Source organism: Zalophus californianus, chromosome 4, assembly GCF_009762305.2.
Source record: "Zalophus californianus isolate mZalCal1 chromosome 4, mZalCal1.pri.v2, whole genome shotgun sequence".
Lineage (NCBI taxonomy): Eukaryota > Metazoa > Chordata > Mammalia > Carnivora > Otariidae > Zalophus > Zalophus californianus.
The window spans coordinates 11,752,079-11,773,954 of NC_045598.1; the positions used below are offsets into that span (position 1 = coordinate 11,752,079).

Here is a 21,876-nt window from a genome sequence, read left to right on the forward strand (position 1 = left end):
CTGGGTCGAGGTCCCGTCCCCACCCTGGTACCAACGCTCACATTTGGAGACAACACCCTCCAGGCGGATAATGTTGTGGTGGCTGAACTGGCCCATGATGCTGGCCTCACTGAGGAAGTCCACCCGCTGCTTCTCCGTGTAGCCGGCTTTCAGCGTCTTGATGGCCACGGGCACCTCCTTCTTCCCCGATGCCTTCAGCGTCCCCTTGTACACCTCCCCAAACTCTCCTGTGGGAAGACGAGGCAGGAGGAGCACCCAGTCAGCCCGGCCACCGGCCATCGGGTGCCCCCGACCGGTCCCAGGCCCCCCTGCAGGGCACCACACTCACCTGCTCCAATCACCTTCTGCCGCGTGACACAGGAGGGGTGGATCTCGGTGGTGAACTTGAGCACCGCTTGGTTGGGGTCCTCGTACGTGTGGGGGTCCACGTATGTCTTTAGGGGCTTCAATTGTTCTGGAAGGGAGGAGAGGCAGGGTCCCAGTTTGGGGAGGGATCACCCAAGAGGAGGAGGAGGAGGCCACATGATGATCACTGAGCTGCCAGCTCAGCCCCTCTGAGGCACCCAAGGAAGCCCCGGGTCCCCCCCCCCCCGCAGAGCCCTGGGAGCGCCCTGGCTGCCCCATCTCCACCACAGAACTAGGGGGCCCTGGGGGGCTGGCAGGGGCGGGGCCGAGCATGGAAGGGCGCTGCATCTCACCTGACTTGGAGAAGTAAACGTCCTCTGAGGACTGGCGGGTCCGCAGGCTCTTCCTCCTGAGAGAACCCCATGGGGAGCCAAACACACGGGGGAGGTCAGCGACCTGCTCTGGCCATGAGCCTCCTGCCACCCGCCCCCCTCTCCAGCCTCCCCATCCTAAGTGGGGGCTTGGTGTGCTGGGAGAGGCAGGGAGGAAATGAGCAAGCAGGGCTCCCTCCCTGGGATCTACGCCCCATAATGGCCCCTTAAGTGGCCATAATGAAAGCTTTCCTCATTAGAGCTCCGAGAGCTTCCTGTCTGCGTGTCCAGAGGAAGTGTGGACACACCATTACTAACGAGAGCAAAGATAATAACCGCCATGTCCTGAGCCCCCGCGGCGTGCCAGGCACCGTGCTGGGCACTTGACAGCTTACTGCATCTTCACGGGCCCCGCGAGGCAGGGATTAGATTACCATCAGCCCCATTTTCCAGACAGGAAACCGAGGTTCCCGCCCCTCTGCGTCCCACCTCAGCCCTTGGGGAGCCGGGGCGTGGGCTCCGACGAACCTGCGATGGATGAAGAAGCCGATTCCTGCCAGCACCAGAAGCAAGACAACACCAACGGCCACACCGCCAATCACCGCCATGTTGCCAGATCCTTCCGTGGCTGTCAGGGGAGACCAGCTGATGACAAGGGAGCCCCCCCCTGCACCCTAAAACATGGCAATGCCCCCTTTTTCTTTAAGATTTTATTTATTTGACAGAGAGAGACACAGCGAGAGAGGGAACACAAGCAGGGGGAGTGGGAGAGGGAGAAGCAGGCTTCCCACAGAGCAGGGAGCCGATGCGGAGGCTCGATCCCAGGACCCTGGGACCAGGACCTGAGCCGAAGGCAGACGCCCAACAACTGAGCCACCCAGGCACCCGGCAATGCCCCCTTTGCACCCAAGGGCCACTTTAGGGACATGTGCTGGATGCCTTTACTTGTGATGGTTCATGAGAATACTTATTCCCATTTCATAGATGGTAAATGACAGGCCTTCCCTAGGGAATACGGTAGGAACCGCCAGGTGCGTGGGACTTTTTCCACGACACAGGATTGGAACTGCGTCTGCAAATGCTGGACCCCATGTCCCTCCTTCTCACAATGCTGCCCTGAACGCATGTCCCTGGGACCCCTCCCCAGAGTTGGGGCCAATCCCCACCAGGCTCTCCTAGGCCCTGGCTGACCAGGAGGGGGGCATTTCTAAGTTCTTTGATCCATTTCCTCCTCCCAGACGTCCCAACTGTCTGTTCCAGGGCCCCGGCCTAGCCCATGCCCTGCTGCCCAACTCACACAACGTCTGGAACTCATGAATCTTGCTACCGGCACCCTGGCCCTCCTGCGTCAGCGCCTGCACCTGGACCAGGTAGATGGTATCGGGAGCCAGGTCGTCCAGGGTCACCGAGAAGCCCTCAGTGCGGCGCACGTTATAGCTGTTGGAGTCCCCCTGTGGGTGAGGGCAGGGCGAGGGCATCAGCTCAACCCACCAGAGACCACCCACAGCCCAGTTTAGCAAGGCAGCTCACATTAGCAAACTCGATGCTTTTTCTTTTAAGATTTTACTTTTTTTTTTTTAAAGATTTTATTTATTTATTTGAGAGAGAGTGTGAGCACAAGCACAGGGAGGGGCAGAGGGAGAGGCAGACTCCCAGCTGAGTGTGGAGCCCAATGCAACATGGGGCTGGATCCCATGATCACAAGACCATGACCTGAGCCAAAACCAAGAGTCGGACACTCAACCGACTGAGCCACCCGGGTGCCCCTTGACACTCTTCTTACAGTGCAGGAAACTGAGGCTCAGAGAAATGAAGTGAGTCACTCAAGGTTCCAGCCAGCAAATGCATGACCCAAGACTCGAACCGAGGTCTGTCTGATCGCCAAGACCTGGCTCTTTCCCCCACCCTGACTATCTCTTCTGGGGATTCCAGAACACTGTGTCTTCCCTCCCACAACTCTCTGCTTTGCTGGCCTGGGAGAGGTGACTCTCAGGAAGACCCCAGACTCAGTGTCCTCATCTGCAGAATGTGGTAATAAGCATCTATGGGACCAGGCCATCCTCTGCTTACAGCCCAGCCAGGGTCAGCCCTGACCCCTTGAGTTACCTTCTTGCGGTAGGTGACCTCATACTTCCACACACGGCTCTGCTGTGGTGGGGGGATGCTCCAGGAGACACTCAGCGAGGTAGTGCTGCGGCCCTCCAGCTTCACCTTGGGGGGCTCTGGGCAGGACAGTCGGGGGGGGGAGTGTGAGGAGCCACATGGGGGCAGTTGGGGGAGGGGGGCGAGTGCCCCCAGACCCAGTCCCATCCACAGCCCAGGCTCTTCAGATCTCAAGCTGGTTTTCTTCTGGCTCCAGCACACACAGAGCCACAGGCCCTGGGCCCCATGGGCTGGCACATCTGGGGTGCCCTCTGAGTAGTTATGAGTGCATAAATAATAAAAGTCAAGCAATAGCTAACTTTTGGTATATCCTGTCTGTGGACAGGCCCTATTCTAAGAGCCCTATATATAATAATTTACTGAATCCTCTTGAGAGCCCTATTAAGACTCCCATTTTTATAGGTGAGGAAATTGAGAGGGGTCACAGAGCTCGGACGTAACCCCACAGCCTGTGCTTTTTAACCACTGGATGGATGCTGCCTCTCTCTGGACACAGCCAAGCCCTGGGTGGCCGTCCTGCCGATGCGCGGCCCGCACCTGTCTGGTTGATGCTGACGCTGGCGGTGCGGAAGCTGCGGCTGGCCACCAGGCCCGAGACACCGTTGCGGGCCTCCACTGCAAAGGTGTAGTTCATGTGTGGCTCGAGGTCACTGACGGTCACGCTGGTGCGGGTCAGCGCGTGTGGTGGCTCAGAGTAGCGCACGCTGGCCTCGCAGGGCCCGCACTCGCCCGACTCGGGCCAGCACTGCTCACAGGTGACGCTATAGATGATGTCGTCCCGGCCCCCACTGTCCTGGGGGGGCGTCCAGCGCAGCTCCACTTTGGCGCCCATGCCCACGGCCGTGAGGTAGTGCGGGGCGGAGGGTGGGCCTGCACAGAGGGCAGAGGCCAGAGTTCAGATCCCGGTAGCCTGGACGTGTCAAGCAGCACACCACGCCCCCCCCCCCACCCCCCGGCCACCCTCCCTGACCCACGGCAAGACTCACGAGTGCAGGGCATCGACAGCAGGTCCTGCGGGGCCCGGAAATAGCCTTCTTCACACTCACAGAAGGTGGCCCCCTCGGGGGCCAGCACTGTGTGCATGGGGCACTCCAAACAGGGGCTCTCGGATGCCTCAGACTTGAAGAATCCAGGCGAGCAGGCTGGCGGACACAGGGATAGACATCAGTTCAGCCAGGTCCCACTTGAAGTGACTTTTCTAGTGGGACCTTGTTGTGGGACCCCACGCAGGTTGCTAAACCGCTCTGGGCCTGGTTTCTCATTGGTAAAGCATCTTGTGAAGACAAAGTGCACGGCAAGCACGCAGCTCACGCTGGGCACCCAGGAAGGGCCTCATCCGTGTGCACCAAACCTCTGCATACCCCCCCCACCAGCTCTCGCACCCAGGGCCACACCTGAGCCTGGCATTCAAGGCTCACATCTCACCCGAGGATCCTATCTCACACCTGGCTCGGCACCGGATGGAGCATGCTGCCCGCCTGCCTCCTCCCCTTTAATTTGTGCAGACCAGCCCGATGGGTCCCCACCTCCCTTACAGCTGCCCAGGGCAGTAAATGCATCTTCATCACTGGCCTCTGTTGACCCACTGTCACCACCGCCTCATCCCAGCGGTCAGGCACACCCGTTCAGGATGCCACCCCTGCAGGTGTCCGCACCGCCCCCCCCAGCCCAGGACCCGCTTGCCTTCCTGTTCCGGGGCTGGCCCACCAGGAAGCAGGAAAGGCCAGGCCCCCAGCACCTTCTGTGGAGCTACTTCCAGGACCGAGTCATTTCCGCCCCTCACCAGGGCAGCCAGGAAGCAGCGTTTCCTCCCCCGGTGGAAGGTCCTGTCCTGGCCCCACCGGCTAGGGGCTCAGGCACCTGACTCCAGAGGCTTCTTCCTCCCACCACCCTAGCCTGCCCCTGCCCCTGCCCCTGCCCCAAGCCCCTTCCTGGCTTCACAGGCAGGAAGCTGCCCAGACACGGGGCCCATGGTGCAGGGCTGCTCAGGGCTTGGGCAGCTGCTGAAGTGGCCAGAGTGGGGGGTGGGATCACCTTAGGGACCTCTTCTGCAACCCCACCGTTATTATACCCGCCTCCATCTTATTCACCTCAGGATATCACTCTATGGCACGGCTCAGGGAGTGGGACTGGGTGACTACGTCTGCCATAAAGGAGTAGGGAAGAGCTAAGGAGGTCCGAGGAGTCACAGCGGGATATTTCAGCTGGGGCTTAGAGGCTGAGTAGGAGTTTGGCAGGGCAGAAATGTTGGAAGGAGGAGGTAGGGGTGAGAAAGAGCAAGACTCACACAGAAAGTATGAATGGCTTTCTGGGAATAAATGGGGGAGGGGGGAGCGGGAAGCAAGAATTCCGAGAGGTTTCCAGGGACCAGACTGAGTGAGGCCTTTAATGCCAGGCCAAGGAGCCAGGGGCAATGCGGGCCATTAGCATTAAAGGTCGGATGCAGAGCGAAATGGCACAGTCAGATCCACACCGTCGAGCAAATTCTCAAAGTCTCCCTCCTTGCCCAGTTCCCTTTGTTGAGCAGAGGTGGGGAGCAGGACTGGGAGTCGGGACAGAACCCCTCGGCAGCCCCTCTCGCCCCCCGTGAGCGAGCAGCTTGTCCCGCCACGTGCTGCCGCCACATCAGCACCGCGGCAGAGGCCCTGAGGGCGCTTGTCCAAGACACAGGGGGCCTGGGACCCCACTCCTGCTCTGTGCAGCGACACAGTGACCGCTGATTAAGCACCTCCTGTGTGCAGCTCCTGGACCACGCGCTTCACATTCATTCGGTCCTCACAACAAGCTTGTCTAACTTGGGCGCTATATCATTCATTCCACTTTTTTTTTTTTAAAAGATTTTATTTATTTAATTGACAGAGAGAGAGACAGAGAGAGAGGGAACACAAGCAGGGGGAGTGGGAGAGGGAGAAGCAGGCTTCCCGCCGAGCTGGGAGCCCGATGCGGGGCTCGATCCCAGGACCCTGGGATCATGACCTGAGCCGAAGGCAGACGCTTAACCAACTGAGCCACCCAGGCGCCCCATTCATTCCACTTTTGAGGGGGACAAACCGGAGGCCCAGAGAGGCAAGACCACTTGTCCTAGGTCAACAAGCTCCTAAGACACAAAACCAAAGCCTAAACCCAGGACACCTGACTTTGAGCCCCTCTCCTCCCACATGCATCTCATTTTAGAGCAAAGAGAAACCGACGTTCTGAAAAGAGCCTGAAGAGACAGGAGATAAGTCTGACCCGCTTTAACAGCCAGAAGATCCCAAGACTAATTTCAGAGCACCGGAGGTTGGCGAGGGGGGGGGGGGGGTCGACATAGGTCTTTTCAAACACGGCACATTCGTGGCCTATGTGAAGAAAGGGTAGAATCAACCCCACAGCATTGGTTGAGGAATTGTCTCCTATTATACTTCAGCAATCCACACGTATTTTTTTTAAGATTTTAATTTTAAGTAATCTCTGTACCCCATGTGGGGCTTGAACTCACAACCCTGAGATCAAGAGTCACGTGCTCCACCAACTAAGCCGCCCAGGCGCCCCTCACGTGTACTCTGCGTTCCTCCTTATATATCTGTCACATTACAAAAATAGCTGTCTCCTCCCCAAATCTTCAAGTAAAAATGAGACTCCAGAGAGCCGGGCCATTTTACCTTGGGATTTCAATTCCCCCGAGGGCCGTGATTTGGCGCTGGAGGGGCCTATACCCCAGGTAAGGGCTGGCTCCAGCTGTCCAGGCCCAGTGGAGTCGGGGTGCTTGGGGGGACCCCCAGAACCACCTTCCACCTCAGACCCTCAGGCTGGGGAGGGGACCACAGGCCCCCACGGCTTGGGCCTGGTTCTACCGAAGGTGTTAGCCACCTGCCACCCCCCACGACGTCCCCACGCCGCCCCCCACCCCCAGTCCTATGCCAAGAGGAGGAAGGTGGGGTGGGGGAAGAGTCAGGTTCCATTCTTTGGCCCCAGAGCTCGGGGGTGGCCTGACTGCTGCCGGCAGGAAAGAGGGAATTTGGAGAGATTTCCGCTGCGGATATGCCAGATAATACAGTGGAGAAGCAGCGTCAACAGGGCATGTGTCTGCCTGACGAGAATGCACTGCCCCCTCCTCCCACCGCACAACGACAAGGGGCTGTCCCCGGGGCCCTGCCAGAGTGGGCCGGTACTCAGGGGCCCCGGGGTTCACGGGGAGGACAGCAGCAAGCCCCCGTGTCTTTCTGACCTTGCCTGGCCGGGTTTCCTGGCATTCTGGGCACCCATCGGGCGCTCACACACACCCAAACACAGCCACGTGCGCAAAATACCCACGGTCCCTTAGCCAGCCGGGGGACTCCTATGCACCCCTCAATACCCTGCTTCAGCTCCTCTCCACAGCCCTCCCAGACTGCCCAATTTCTGGCCCTCTTCTGCCCCACGGGGGCATCTGTTACTCAATCTTATGTTTACCAAATAGAAATGGAGCACTTCCTACGTGTCTGGCACCATCTGGGATATGATGGTGAGGCAGATAAACACCGCTTCTGCTTCAGGGGAATTCACAGCCTGGCTTGTGTACTCCCTTTGAAATGGCTTCTGCTCCTATTAGAGCCTTCCATGGGACTGGCAGCAGGTGCGGAGCCCGATCTCTCTGTGGTGTACGGCTCAGCACAGGGCCCAGCACACAGTAGGTGAGCAGCTAACGTCTGTTGACTTGGTGCAGGGACGGGTGAGCGAATGAATGAATGAATGAATGTGTGAGTCAATGGCTCACCCTAGGACGTGTTCATTAAACACTCGCCCCAGGAGTGAGTAGTGTCACCGTGCCCTGGGAGACCCTGCGGGGACAGCGCCCCAGGACGTCCACCTGCCTGGCACAGGAGGCTGGCCTCGGCACACCTGTGGAGAGCTTCTCTGGCCCGGGGTTGACTGGCAGGCCCGGGCCCACACCAAACAAGGGAACTAGGCCACGGTGGCTGCACCCAGAGCTGCACCCCGGTTTTTCCAGTTCCCAATGCCCGCCTCTCAGGTGGCAGCGTGGAGTGACTTAGGAACATACACCCTCTGGAGTGAAGCAAATCTCGCCCCTAGCGGAGCCCCTCCCCCCGAGGCCCAACCACCTCCCCAACTGGTAGTAGCGAGGTCACAGGGTCAAGAGGTCGCAGTGGCCATTCACCTGGGGCCAGCCACCTCCCCAAGCCCTGGAGGCAGAGCGTGGACTTTGTCCTGTGCCCTGACAGACAGCAAATGGTGACCCAGAAGTCATTGACCCTGCCAGTGAGGGGAACTGCTACCTCCCAACCCTGGTGGTGTCTCGTTCCCCAGCGGGCCCAGCGGCCCCATGTGGGGATGTCCCTCTGGCCTGATTGCCCCCTTTGCACACACCCTGGAGAAATCTTCAGGCACATTCCTCCCCCGGAGCCTGTGATAAGCACGGCTCCCACCCCCCCCCCCGCCACTGCCCCACCACCAGCCTCCACCTCCTGCTGTCTCTCCACCACCAGCCTTTTATCTTCTGTTTGCTTTCCCTGCCTCCTTCCTTCCGTTCTGGGGACCCACTTACCTCTGGAGAGGGTGGGAGGGGCCACCCCATGGAGCTGCCAGCTGAGGGCAGGGCAGGTAGGGTGCAGAGGTGGGGGACCCACCCCAGCAGGCCAGAAGATAGCACAGAAATGAGGCCAGTGAGGCCAGGGAAGGGACGTGCCCAAGCGTCAACAGCTCACAGAGCCCCCCACCTGGGGATCAGTCATGTCCTGACTGAGCGGGGCTTCTGCCCACTGCTCCGGACACAGCCCGGGGCCCACATGCCCCGAGACCACCTTGACTGGAACTGTCCCCTGCCCAGGTAGTGCCTCCTCTTCAGCTATGGACCCTGGGCTGGGCCTGGGCCACTGAGGAGGCCAGTACTAGGACCCTGCTTCTGGCCTCACGTGGTGAGGTCATCCAGTCAGCTGCTTACCAGGGCAATCCGGGTTCTCAGGCTTTTGGTAGAAGTCACGGGAGGTAGATCCTGATCACTAGGTCAGCAAGGGTCCAACCCACCCATTCTACAGGTGGGGTGAATGAGACCCAGAGGGGACTTGCCAAGGGCGCACAGCTTATGGGGAGGACACACGCCAAGGGCAGCAAGCTGGGGACAGTACACCGCCCTCCTCGCGCGAGGCCCCCGCTCTTTTGGTCACTGGTCACTGTGTCTTCTCTGGGCCTCAGATTCCTCATCTATAAAATGGAGCTAACATCCTCAGCCTTTCTGGGTTTGTGAAGACTGAAGGAAACCACATGAAATGCTCAGCCTGGTGCCTGGACTGGGTAGGGTGTCCGTATGAATGGGGGGGCGGGTAACAGAGAAATTAGAGAGGAGACATCCCCAGGGGGCTGGGCCCCTTGAAGGAGCCTCCAAAGAGGGAATGCCCCACGGTGCCCACCTCCAGCTCTGGCCTCCCAGCTGCTGGGCTGAGCCTTTGGCCAAAGCCGCCGGCCACCTGCTCACCTGGCCGGCAGTGCCCACGGCTGAGGCGCCAGGCAGGGCCCCAGCCGCTCAGCGGCCGATGCCAGCACAGGAAGCAGAGACAAAGCCGCCCCGGGGGAGAAGCTGGTCAGCCTGAGCGACTCCACTGTCCCCCAGGCAGGGCCAGGGGCAGGGCGGGGGCCTGGAGTGAAGCTGGCTCATTCCTGACATAGCTCGGAGAGCTCTCCGGGCAGGGTGCCCACCTGTCTGATCGCAGCACCTGGGAGGTGCCTCCCTTCTGTTGTCCATTTAACTCTTTCCTGAGTGCCAAGCTTCCTGGGGAAAGCAGCGAGTTCTGAAGATGACCTGGACCAGGTGCTCGGTGACCTCAGGGAATCCACACCCCTCTCTGGGCACGATTTGTCATCAGTAAAAGCCCCAGTGGGAGAATCTGGCTCCACAGCCCGGGGGAGGGTCAGGCGGGGAGGGCCGGCCCTGCACTTGCCTCCATTTCTCCCTCTGTGTGTTCAGTAACGGCCCCCGATTATCCACCCTCCCATACCAGGAGCCGCCAACCGGGGGCTGCCCAGAGAGCTCGTGCTCCATCCCCTGGCCAGGAGCTGAGTCAGGGATTCCAAAGGAACTGGTCATTTCCCGCCCCATTTCCTGACCCATCCTCCGGCCTGGGCGCTGCTGCATCGCCTGGATTCAAATCCCACTGTGACCATACATCGCTGTGTGACTCCAGGCGAGTATCTTCACCTCTCTGAGCCTCGGTCTCCTGTCCATGAAGTGCCTCGAAGACAGGTGGGCCCAATTCAGCAAGCGTGCTGATAAAGTGCTCGCCTGGCTCCCGCCAGCCCATGGAGTGCACCTGTCTATAGGCGCTCCTGTTTTTATCTCCACTGGACCCGTGGTCGGAGGCTGCTGCGAACATCTGCAGGGATGTAGAGCAGCCAGGCTGGGGGTTCCCAGCCATACCGAGGGCCCCTAAGAACCACGCTGAGGGATCTCAAGGAGGAAAAAGCGGGGCAACAGGTAGCTGGCCATTGAGAGGGTTCCACCAATAAAGTCAGATTTTGCTCTTGGAAACCAGTCCTCCAGATCCGGGGCCTACGCAGCTCTTCACCGGCAAAGCCTGCCAGAACCTTGACCCCCCACCTCTAGGGGAAGGAAACCTGCTCCCCCCTTACTGGAGAGAGCCTCCCCCCCCCCCCCCCCCCCCCCCCCCCCGCCGGACAACCCCAACATCCACTTATCTCCGCAGGGCCTGAATCACCAGCCTGTGGAAAGTTTTCAGCTGCCCCTCACTCCCCACCCCTGCATTCTTATGTGAGGATGTCATGTGGGAGGAGCCTGCTCAACCCACTGGGCTGCCCAGGCCCCCCCCCCACCCTGCAGTCATTGTCTGAAACTGGGAGTGTGCACTGGAGGTCACCTAAAGAAGGGGCCGCCTTGGGAAGAGAGACTCAGCATAGGGAGCTGTAAGGACAATGGGGTGGTAGGAAGGGCTGCAGCAGAGACTACACCACAGGCCTTCTAGGGAACTTCTCACCCAGGGGTTTACAGATTGTGTTAAGCAAGGTCCTGAGGATTTGTTTGAGAGGGCAAATGGAGCCCATCAGAAAAGGCTTTAGGCTCCTCCAACGTTTCAACCTACTTCATCTGTCACACGATCTATGGCTAAAAAAACCAAGGAGAAAGCCTTCTTATTTTAGGCCAGAGATGAAGAGAGATTTACCCAAGATCTCTTGCCCAGTGGGTACATGCAACTGCAGGGACTGAACCCCAATTTCTCAACACCCCGCTTATCTCAGCAAAGAAATTCCCAGAGAGAGCAGATGAGCTGGCCTTCCAACGGTTGGCCTGCATTCCACAAATGCCCTGCCCCACAGCCATTTCTAGAAAAAGTCACCCATTGAAAAAATCCACACTGCTGTAGAGATTTCCGCTGTCACAGGCCCCGGCCGTGCCAAGCCACAGCCTCCTGATGTGAGCTCACTAATGCCCAGGCCCTGTTCCCAGACAGAGTCCCAGAGAATTGGGCCCCCCTCTGGCTTCTGTTTGTTATCAGTTAGAAGATCCTTCAGGAGAACCTGGGTCCACGGCCCCAGGGAAGGTCAGGCAGGGAGGGCAGACTTTGCACCTGCCTTCCACTCTAACCTCAATGCAGACATTTTTCAAAAGCTCCCCAGGTGATTCGTGTGCAGCTGGGGGGTGTGAATCCTGGGTCCAGTTCCCTCATCACCATGTACCAAAGAGCAGCCTGAGACCCAGAGAGGTTAAGTGACTTGCCTAAGGTCAGGCAGTGAGCTAACAGAGATGGAACGAGCTCCGGGGACAGGACCACGTGTCCACGGTGCTGGTATATAGCTGATACTGAAGTTATATTTGTGGAATGAATCAAAAATAACAAGCACACTTAAAAGCACCTACGTACCAAGCACTGAGCTAAGCACTCCATGAGCGTGAGGTCATTTGATTATCATAACAAGCCTACAAGATGGGCCCCGTGTTCCTCTCCATTTTACAGAGTGAGCAACCAGGCACAGAGACGTTAAGAAACTGGCCAAACGTCACACAGCTAAATGTAGAGCTGGGATTTGAACCCAGGCATTTTTGTCCTAGAATCCTTGCTCATAATCTCCACAGTATACCATTTTTTAATTTATTCCTTCTCAGTGAATGAGTGACTCGAACCATAAATAAGGAAACTGAGGGGCGCCTGGGTGGCTCAGTCGTTAAGCGTCTGCCTTCGGCTCAGGTCATGATCTTGGGGTCCTGGGATCGAGTCCCACATCGGGCTCCCTGCTCCGCGGGAAGCCTGCTTCTCCCTCTCCCACTCCCCTTGCTTCTGTTCCCTCTCTCGTTGTCAAATAAATAAATAAAATCTTTTAAAAAATTAAAAAAAATAAAAATAAGGAAACCGAAATCCAGGAAGGCTCTGCGATTTCCACTCACAGAACTACCACGCGTCAGAGCAGGCGCGACCTTCCCAAGGTCCCAATGGTGCCAAAGCTGACCCTAGAACCCAGGAGCACAGCCTCCCCCCAGCCCTAGCACGCCCCTTCCCCGCTGGCACCACACCGCCACTCACCCCGGCAGGCGTCCTCCACCTTCTCGTAGCCAGCCTGGCACAGGCACTGGCCGATGGGCACCAGCCACTCGCCGTCCACCGCGCAGTGCATGCGGGGCTCTTCGCCCCCAGGCGGCACCACGGCATGCTCCACACATGTGCCGGCCACCGTGGCCAAGGAGGGCGCGTCGGAGCCCGCGATGGTCTCGGGGAAGCGGGCCAGGCCCTGCAGCAGCTCGGGGCACTTCTTGTAGTAGACACGGACGGAGAGCAGCGCCACGCAGGCGCCGATGTCCTGGAAGGCCAGGTAGAAGCCCTTGCGGCTGAGCGGCCCCACGGAGCGCTCCTCCACGTTCAGCTTCACATGGCGTGCCTCGAAGTCGCTGCTGACCGTGATCTCGTCGGGCGCGATGGTGTCGATCTTGGTGAACTGGCGCTTCTGGAAGTTGGTACCATAGTCCACGTCCGACTCGGCGTAGTAGAGGTTGAAGGTCTCCTTGCAGGAGCTGGCACCCCCAGGGAAGCTGTTGCAATCACGCACGGTGAACTTGAGCTCAATGAAGATCCGCTCGGCCTCACCGCGGTACACCCAGTTGGTGCGGAGCCAGTTGTCCTGGTCGCCGGCCACCACGTTGCACACGGAGTACATGTAGATGGGCATGTCATCCATGATGTTCTGCATCAGGTCCCACTGCGCGGGGGCCGGGGGGGGGGGGGGGGGACAGGTTAGTGTGGGCGGGCACCCAGGGAGAAACTGAGGCCCAGAGGCAATGCCCAGGTGCCAAGCATCAGGAAGGTGCTTTACAGTTTTTAAATCTTGGCTTTGGAACAGATCGGCGCATGTTCTTCCCTCCTCAGAACATCAGCTCAGTCTCCTCTGGGAAGACTTGGACCAAGTGTCCCCCTCTCTGGCTCCCACAGTCTCCATATCCCCTTTATCACAGCACTTGGCACCTATGTGGTGATACCTACATCTGTCCCCTACTGGATTTTGAACTCACTGGGGCAAGGACTGCATCGAAGTCATTTATGTACCCCCAGGGCCTACGTGGAACAGAGTAGGTGCTCAGGAAAGTATTTGTTGAATGAACAAGTGTATGAATGAACGAATGAAAGAAAGCAGAGGAACTGGGGATAGAGGCCTGGGCTACACTATATGACATTGGCCGAGGCCTCACTCAAATGCCCTTGGGCCTCAGTTTCAGTTTCTCACTCTGTATGATGAGTGGGTTGGACTAGGTGGTCTGTGTTCCCTCCCAGCTGGACACTGCAGTCTCCTGGAAATCTGTAGAGCTGTATCTCAGGCCTGCACAGGGCTAAGGTGACCAGGGACAAGCATGTGACTCACACAGATCTGGCCAGCAGTAGAAACTGCCTCAAGTAACCCCCTGGAGATGTACTTCTCCCGGCCTCAGGGCCCCAGGACAAACTCGGCAAGGGCCTGCTATACAGAGGGGGTCCCAAGGCCCAGAGAGCAGCGGTTATCCTCCCCAGGATCATGCAAAGCCGGGAAAAGGGTCCATCCCAGTGTCTTGCCCTCCAGTCCTGGTGACAGTCGGGCAGGGAAGGGGGGCAGGTCTTGGGTGGGGATAAGGCAAAACAAACTCAGCCCCTAACAGGAAGGGGAGGTAACAGCTGGGGGAGAAGGGAAGGGGGCCCAGCAGGAAGGAACTGGATCCCGTTTCCCAGGGGCTACGGGGACCTGGGAGCCACTGTTCCCTGTCTCTCCCTTACCCCTCACCTTCTAGGCTGGGACTTTGAAGACAGGGAGCTACCTCCCAAGAAGTAGATGGAGAAAACCAGAGGGGGTTCCTCTGAGCATTGGCTGGCTGGGCATCCAAGGGTCCCCTGCTCTGCTGGGGCCTCCAGCTGTCTCCCCAACCCTTTCTGCCTACCCCTTCCCTACCTTCCAACCCCCAGGCCCCCACCCCGGTCTGAGATGGCAGACTCTGAGCCTGGTGTGGGAAACAGGGGTTTGGTGTGGGAAACAGGAGTTTGATCCCTGACTGAGCTGTTTGATTCAGGTGGGTCCCATCCTCCCTGGGTTTCAGTTTCCTCATCCCCATGCCCGCGCTTGACCTTGAAGGCTTACCCCTTTGCCATATGGGTGCGTGAGCCAGCCGAGTTCCCCTTTAGCTGCGGCAAAGTCCAACAGCACAACTGGAAGAGACGGGAGGAGGGCCCGTGAGCTTGGGGGCGTGTCCAGGACTCAGGCCATGGCGGGAAAGGTGAGAGTCCCCCAGGAGCCCCAAGAGGCCTTGACGGCTTCCTCAGCTTTCATAGAGAGACCCTACTATACGGGGTTACTATATCCCAAAGACCTGTCCCTCAATGGAGAGGGAAACAGGGACCCAGGGAAGTGAGGGGACCCAGTCAAAGCCATGCGACAGGCTGGGTGAGGACTAGGCCCCCTGTCTCCCAGGCCACAGCTCCAGCCACGCCACCCCCCCCCCCATCAGCCCCCAGCTGGGCAGAGCAGGACAGAGCTCAGCCCAGCAGGAGGGATAGCGGCTGGGCAGAGAGCTGCGGCGGGCAGGGCTGCTAAGTGACTCCACGCCCACTGCCCACCACGTCTGCTTCCAGAAACAAGGCCCCTCAGCAGCACTTCACATGCATGTGAGCCTCAGGGACACTCATGTCTGCTCCTGCCACATCCCCCCCCCCCCCCCGCAGCATGAAACACCCCCATCCTGCCCAGGCCACATAGCACACACATACGCAGCACACGTATGTGCATACATGTCTCGTGGCATTCCGAGAGGGCTGTTAACAGGTGGGAATGGCTCCAGGGGAGTGGAGGGGGGATGATGAGAGGGGGGTTTCTGGAAACTGATCTTCCCACCACAAAAGCCACAGAGCAGGCAGGATAAAGCTCTGAACCCATAGGGCCTCTAGGAGGGGCCCAAAGATATACACAGCTGGCGAGGTCCCGTCCCTGGGAAAGTCGCTCCCACTGCCCTGCCTTCACACCCTGGCTACTGCCCTATCAGTGGTGCCTGGGGGAACAGAGCTGGAAACCTTTAGAGGGGACTTCCAGGCCCAGAGGGATCAGGGACCAGGCTCATGCTGTCCCCAGAGAGGCATCTGGAGCCTGACAGAGGGACACATTGCCAGTGGCCTCCCCTAGATCTAGCCCTGCCCTTGGGCAGCTCCCTTCAGTCCTCCCCTGGCTCTTCGCCAGGCTCAGTGGCTATAGCCAAGACCCAAGACCCCGGGGAGCATCCCTCCTCCATTGCCAAGTCAAGTCCAGGTAGCTGCCAATAGGCACCATCCTCCCTAGAGAGAAAGGACACTGGGGAGCTCAGTCAGGGAACCTAGACAATGTCATCTCCCCCCCCCCCCCCATTCAGAGGGTAAAGCTATGTGTAGGGGGGTGAGGACCAAGCACTCACTTCCTTGGACCCTGGAGCATGAGGAGTATGGCCTCAAGAAGCGGAATTCCTCAAGCCTAGGACTTGGAAGAATAACTCTGAGGGTGGAACCCGGGCAGGGGGGGGGCAGAGATGGGCCGGATTTAGGGGTGGGGATGGAGTGAGGGGACGGAGAGAGGAGTCTTGGAAATCCTCTCCTTGGGCGAGGATGGCCTCCTCCCCTGGGCTGAAGGCCCCCAGGCCTGATGTGAGGCATAGCCACCCGCCGCTGACCTGGGCCAAATCTCTCTAGGAAGGGCCCCACAGCCCAGACCGGGAAGAGGAAATCCGATGTGGCACCTGTCCCAAGGCTACGGGGATAGGGGAGGGTGGATGGACCGGGTGGGGTAGGGGTGCAGATTTGTTCGGGCATGCCCGGGGCCCAGGCTTGGAAAACTCACTCACCCCACTAGCAAATGGAATGTTCTGGCTACAAAGGAAGGAATCTGGGGGTTCCTGGCTCCAGCGGGGTGGGTAGGAGGACAATGGTGAGTGCCCCCCCTCCTCCCCAGACTGGTAGGGAGCTGCAGACTGTGTCCCTGAGGGAGGGGGCTCCGGGCTCCCAGGCTCTGAAGAGTTAACCTGGCGCAGAGGGACCCCACCACCCCTGCTAGAGCACATTCCCCTTCCAGCCCCAGGCCTGGCTCTAGAAGTATCATGGGGCTCCATCTGAGAAGAAAAGAAGCCTTCACACAGGAAGGAGCCTCCCCATGGGGCTTCCAGCCACAGCCCCCTCCCTGGAAATTCCCTAGAACCGATCACCAGGAACCGGAGCCCAGCCCTGGTGCGGCTCTCTCCCTGAGCTCTTCAGGGACAGAGGGCTCCCGTTCCCTGGAGGGGTGGGGTGGGGGGGCCAGGGAGCCCCTTGGCTGCCCCTGAAACCTTCACTGGGAGGCCCTGGCTAGGCAGGGTTCATCCGGGAGCCCTCAATCCCTGTCGCCAGCCCCAGGAAACCTCCCTCTCTGACTTCGCCTTCAGTTCCATCATGAATGTCATATTGCTTTCAAACACAGCACTACCTGGGGTCACCTCGCTGCTCCCCGCATCCCACTTTAACCGAAACCAGCTAATTCCTAAAGAAAGGGGAGAGACAAGGGGCTCTGTGGGAAAAAAGGGAACAGAGGACAAACGGGGCTCTTACAGAACCCAGCCAAGGACCTTCCAGAGCCCCGGAGCACTCTCCAGCCCCCTTCCCATCAGCCACCTCATCAGCACCACTGTATCCGTGCCCAGCTATTCTGCTTCCTAGGAAAATCAGCCATGAAACCACAATGCCAGGGGCCCAGGGCTCCAGCGGCCCTAAGAAGCCAGCCATTCAGATCTGACCCTCTGTGCAGAGGGCCCTGGCTGGCAAGGGCTTAGCTTGGGCCTCCCTCAGTTTCCCCATTTGCAAAAAGAGGACAGATACAGTGGCTGCTGAGAATCCAGACAGGCTCCATCTGGGTCTCCAAATACATTCTGGCTCCTCTACCCACAGGGAGGAGGCAAGAAAGGAAAAGGGAAGTGAGCAGAAGACTGGGTTAAGGGTGGAAGGGGCCTGTGTGTCCTTCTCTCTGCCCACACACCCACCCCCATCTACCCCCAGCAGACCCACCACCACCACCGTAGGCATACCTAGTGAGTTGTTCACAGGGACTCTTGGAGCCTAAGCAAAAATGTTCCCCCACCCAGGACTCTCCAATACACACCCTCTTCCTCCTCCATCTCATGGAGGGGGTGGCTAGTGCGCTAGGCTGGGGAGGGCACAATGGGGCACAGGACCAGGCGGCTCCAGGCTTCCAGGCTGGCGGCCGGGCACCCACTCAGTAGCTCAGTAGTGTGGGTCCTGCCTAATCCCCTCACCCCCAGGACAGCCTTCCAGAAAAGCCTGTAGTGATTCCACTGTCTCTCCCCTTTTTTCCAAGCGCAGTCCCCCAGGAAGGGGGAGGACCAAAAGCTGGGCGCGGGGGGGGCGGGGGGTGAGTATTGGAGATGGTAGAAATCCCTGCCGCCCACTCCTGCAAGTTGGGACCCGGAGCCCTGACCCATACAGGAACTGGGACAGGATGCGCCCCCCACCTCCACCTCCAAGAGCTCCAGCTCTGGCCTCTTTTCCTCCCAACTTGGAAAAGCAAAACCTCCCACCCCTTTTTGGGAGGCAGAAAAAGAAAGCAAGGCTCAAGGAAACTTCTCACCCGCCCGGGTTTCCTCTGCACTTCCCCCTGCTGGAGGCTGCGGAAGCCTCGCTCTGCCCAGGCCGACGGGGAAAACTTGCTCTCACTGTTGGAAACCGAAGCCGGCCTCGGCTGGGCGGACAGGAAGGTCCTCGGCCAAGGGCAGGAGCCCCCACCCGCTCTGCGACCCTAGCGGAGGGGCAACACCCCCACTCACACACCTGCCCCGCCCAGGGCAAAGTCTGCGGGCCCCTCACCCGGCGCCGCTCCCGGAGCGCTGGGGCGGGGGTGGGTGATTCAGTCCCCCACCCTCGGATGCCCGGACTCCCCGGTGGCCCTGGGGTGACGGCTCCACACCTTTAGAGACCGCGCCCCCACCTGCCGCATTTCCTCGTTCTGAGTCACCCCTTGCTCAGAACGGCTTGACTTTGGGACTTCCTGTCCGCACTCGCGGCCCCGAACCTGACCCCCGAGCCTGGGAATGCGGGTTGGGAAGACAGGGAGGCTCTGCGTGGGCAGGTCGGCCCGAAGCTCCCCCCATACTCTCCTCCCCGACTGGAGGCAAAGGGAGGCGTGGAGAAAATCTCAGGGGGCAGGGGCTTCCGCAGGGGGCTCCCTGCCGGGTGGAGAGCCCCCTCCCCAAAAATGAGGGGCCTCCACAGAAATGCTTCTCCGCAAAATCGGGGCAAGCGGGTTAGTGAAGACAGGTCACCAAGAGGCTAAGTCCGCGGAAAGCCCCTCAGGCACCCCGTTCTCCAAGGGACCCCCCGCGTCCCCGTCGGGATGTGTTCCTGAAGCTGCCGCCAAGGCTGCGACCGCGTGGCCGGCGCCGCGGCCCCTTCTCCGCGGCCTCCGAGCTCCGCGCGCCCGGCCGCCACCCCTCAGTTCCTGGAGGCCCCGCAACCCCGGGCCGGGGGTCCCCGATTCTTCGCGAAGGCAGCGCGCGCGCCCTCCCGACCCCAGCACGCCGGGGCTGGAGGCGCCAGGTCGATTTCCAAAGTTGCGCGCGTCGCCCCGCGGGGCTCCGAGAGGCTTGGGGTGCCGGGGTCGGGCCGCCCGGGCTGCGGCGGGCCGGGGCGGCCCCGCGCGCACACTCACCTTCCTTGCCCTGCGCCGCGGCGGCCGCGGCCAGCACACAGCCCCACAGCAGGGCCAGGCAGGCGCGGGGCTCCAGACGCTCCATGCCGCCTCCTCGCTCCCGGCCGGGTCCTCGGCGCCCGGCTCCCGCACGCCCGCACGCCCGCACGCCCGCCTTGCTGCCCGCTCCAGCCCGCGGCCCGCGCGCAACTTCTCGCCTCCTGCCCCAGTCTTAATGGAAGTTGGGTGAGAACCGGCTCGTGTTCATTCATGCCCCGCGCTGGCGTCACCGAAGCCACGCCCTCAGGAATGTCTTTAAAGGGGCAGGGCTGGCACCGGGCTAGAAGGGAGGGGAGTCCTGAGGGGTTTGGGGAGGACCTTGGGGCCCTCTGGACTCCCTGGCGCCCCCCAGACCCTCCCAAGTTTCAGCTCTGAGCCAAGGTCCTCGGCCCAGACATGGGGATGGTTGGCCCTGAGCCATCCGCACTCTCACCCTTTGCCCTCGGGATGGGTCTCAACGTTGGCCAGCAGGCCTGAGCTGAAATGGGCTGGGGGGCAAGAAGCAGTTGCCTCCTCTGCAGCATGCCTATGAGGGGAGCTGCGAAATAGACCGCGATGCCCCTCTTTCTAGGACCTCTGAAGGGCGCACCAAACCGGTGGAGGTCAAGGAGAGCATCTCCGCTCAGGAGCCTTCAAGAATACCGTAATCTAAGAGCAACCACCTCTAGGAATGAGTCAGACATGGATTATCTCATGTAACTCTTCTCTGGGAGGCAAGTATCATTATCCCCATTTTACAGAAGAGGACACTGAGGCTCCAAGAGCTTACACACATGCCCAAAGATTGCACAGCTCAAAGGAAGTAGAGCCAGGATTTGAATCTGTAGTTTCTGCTTCAACCGCGTGGCCAGGTGCTGGGGAAGGGCAGGCAGGAGGCTGCTGTTGTAGAGCACCCCATCCCCCACCCCTGGCAAGGCTGAATCCGACAGTCTGTTTCAATACCTTGGAGGGCACCTGCCTCCCACCTGCCCCTTCAAGGGGCCCCTCCCCAAAGGTTCCTCAGACATGAGCTCATCTCCCCTCCCAACGGAAGCGGCTGGACTTAGTGAAACAAACGGGAAATGTCCTCTCACCCGCCTGCCGGCCACCCACGGCTGCCTATTGCCCAATCGCCATTTGGCCAGTCCAGGAGGAGCAGCTGTAACAGGCCTGATTCCCTTCTCTTTGACCCCATCCTTGATTCTCCTTGACTCCCCTGGACCTGTTTGGCCAAGTTGGGCTGCTCCAGTACCTGCGTCCTCCCTACCAGATGTGGACATCTTGGCCTCTCGGCCTTGGCGCCTGCCCTTGGGAAGCGGGTCCAGACACCTCCTCTGGAGAAGGAGGAGGGCTAATTACAGGTGTTGGGGTAGCGTAATTAAAGCCTTTGACCAAGATGATAGGAGAATCTTGGTGTTCTGAGAGTCTGTGAGCGTGCAAGTGTCCATGAGAGTGAGTGTTGGTGTGCGTGAGTGCATGTGGGCCTGTTGGTATGTGTGTGCGTGAGTGCGTACAGACGTGTGGGTGTGTGCGTGCGGATGTGTGTGTGTGTGCATGTGTGTAAGTATATGCGGGTGTAAGAGGATGTGTGTGTGTGTGAGTGTGCCATACATGGCAAGGGCTGAGAACATAGGCTGTGGTGTCAACCCATGGGTTTTTGGACGTTTCCCTTCTTGAGGCTCAGTCTGCTCATCGGGAAGATGGATAAACCTCCTTCAGAGGGTTATGGTGACGATGGAGGAAGGTCGTGCATGTCAACCACACAGGCTGTGGCTGTGGGACATACTTGTTAAACCCCAGCTGTGACTACGGTTACATGGAGGAAGCGGCATCGTGCTGGGTGGGGCCTGTGGCGAGCACTGGGCGCCTAGATGGCATGTGCATTGTGTGTGTGTGTGTGTGTGCGTGTGTGCGTGCGCAGTAAATGTATGGCTAAGTGTTTTGCATATTGTGTTGGACGCTCTGGGCTGTGGTGAATGGAAGATTTCATGTGTTGTGTGTAGGACCCTGCCCGTACAGGTGTGTTACCTGCCACGCAGGCTCTGTATGTTGGATGTCAGGCCAGAAGATACGCTCCAAGAGTGTGGGGACGTTTGTCTGTAGAACACAGTGTCTGACACATGGGAGGTATTCAGCAAACCCTCACCGAGGGAGCAAATGAAGTAATGAGGGCATGAAGGGGTTGGTAAGCTCTGTGTTGCCTGAGAGTCTCCATGCGTTGCGTTGGTAGGTCCCTTGCATGGCAGGTGTAGCATAGGCTTCCCTGCGTGGCCCCACTAGGTTAGCTCCACGCGCCAGGGGTGCCAGGGGTGCGGACAGGCCCTGCTGGTTGCCCGCTGTGTGCCTGGAAGTATGTGCCCAGCTGGGGACCCAGAGCACAGAGACAGGTGTCACTCATCTATGACCTGTGAGCGGAGGCCTGTGGGAAGGGGTGGTGTGTTCGAGGGCAGGAGGGTGGGGGGCGGGGGCAGCTGCTCAGTCTTTAGTCACTCACCTGGTGACACGCCCTTCCCTCTCTTCCTGTCTGACCCGACCCAGAGTCAGTCCTTCCCGCTCAGGCTGACTGGATGCTGACAAGGAAAGTTCTTTGGTGAGTCTTATGAAGCGGCGGCACTGAAAAGTGGTATTTATTGTGACATAATAAAGCCCTGATGGAGATAGAATTACCCCATAAAGGCCCCAAAAAGCCCACGGGGCCTGAGTGCCACTGCAGGAAGCCAGGCTTCGGGTACAGGAAGGTTGAGGCTGAGTGTGTTTGTGTGCAGCTGCACCGGCCTCCTCACCCACCATCCCTACCTGCAGCCCACCAGCCTGCTCAGGTGTCCCCCTTTGC

At 59.5% G+C, this 21,876-nt stretch overlaps 1 protein-coding gene across 3 annotated transcripts in view; it reads right to left on the reverse strand.

The window, feature by feature from the left end:
- The window catches only part of EPHA2 (EPH receptor A2), a 29,283-nt gene extending 7,676 nt beyond the window's left edge, over positions 1-21,607 (reverse strand). The window contains exons 1-11 of one of the 3 annotated variants that reach the window (XM_027621389.1): positions 19,026-19,149; positions 14,457-14,524; positions 12,386-13,055; positions 3,866-4,021; positions 3,417-3,749; positions 2,823-2,938; positions 2,014-2,167; positions 1,245-1,344; positions 699-754; positions 329-454; positions 42-227 (exon numbers count right to left, since the gene is read on the reverse strand). In XM_027621389.1, coding sequence (XP_027477190.1) covers positions 42-227; positions 329-454; positions 699-754; positions 1,245-1,344; positions 2,014-2,167; positions 2,823-2,938; positions 3,417-3,749; positions 3,866-4,021; positions 12,386-13,055; positions 14,457-14,524; positions 19,026-19,110 — 2,050 coding nt within the window. In that variant the 5' untranslated portion in view covers positions 19,111-19,149. Of the gene's footprint in view, positions 1-41; positions 228-328; positions 455-698; positions 755-1,244; positions 1,345-2,013; positions 2,168-2,822; positions 2,939-3,416; positions 3,750-3,865; positions 4,022-12,385; positions 13,056-14,456; positions 14,525-19,025; positions 19,240-21,537 lie in introns of those variants that run through there. The other 2 variants (XM_027621398.1, XM_027621407.1) reach the window with 2 other exon arrangements.
- Between the last annotated feature and the right edge of the window lie 269 nt (positions 21,608-21,876).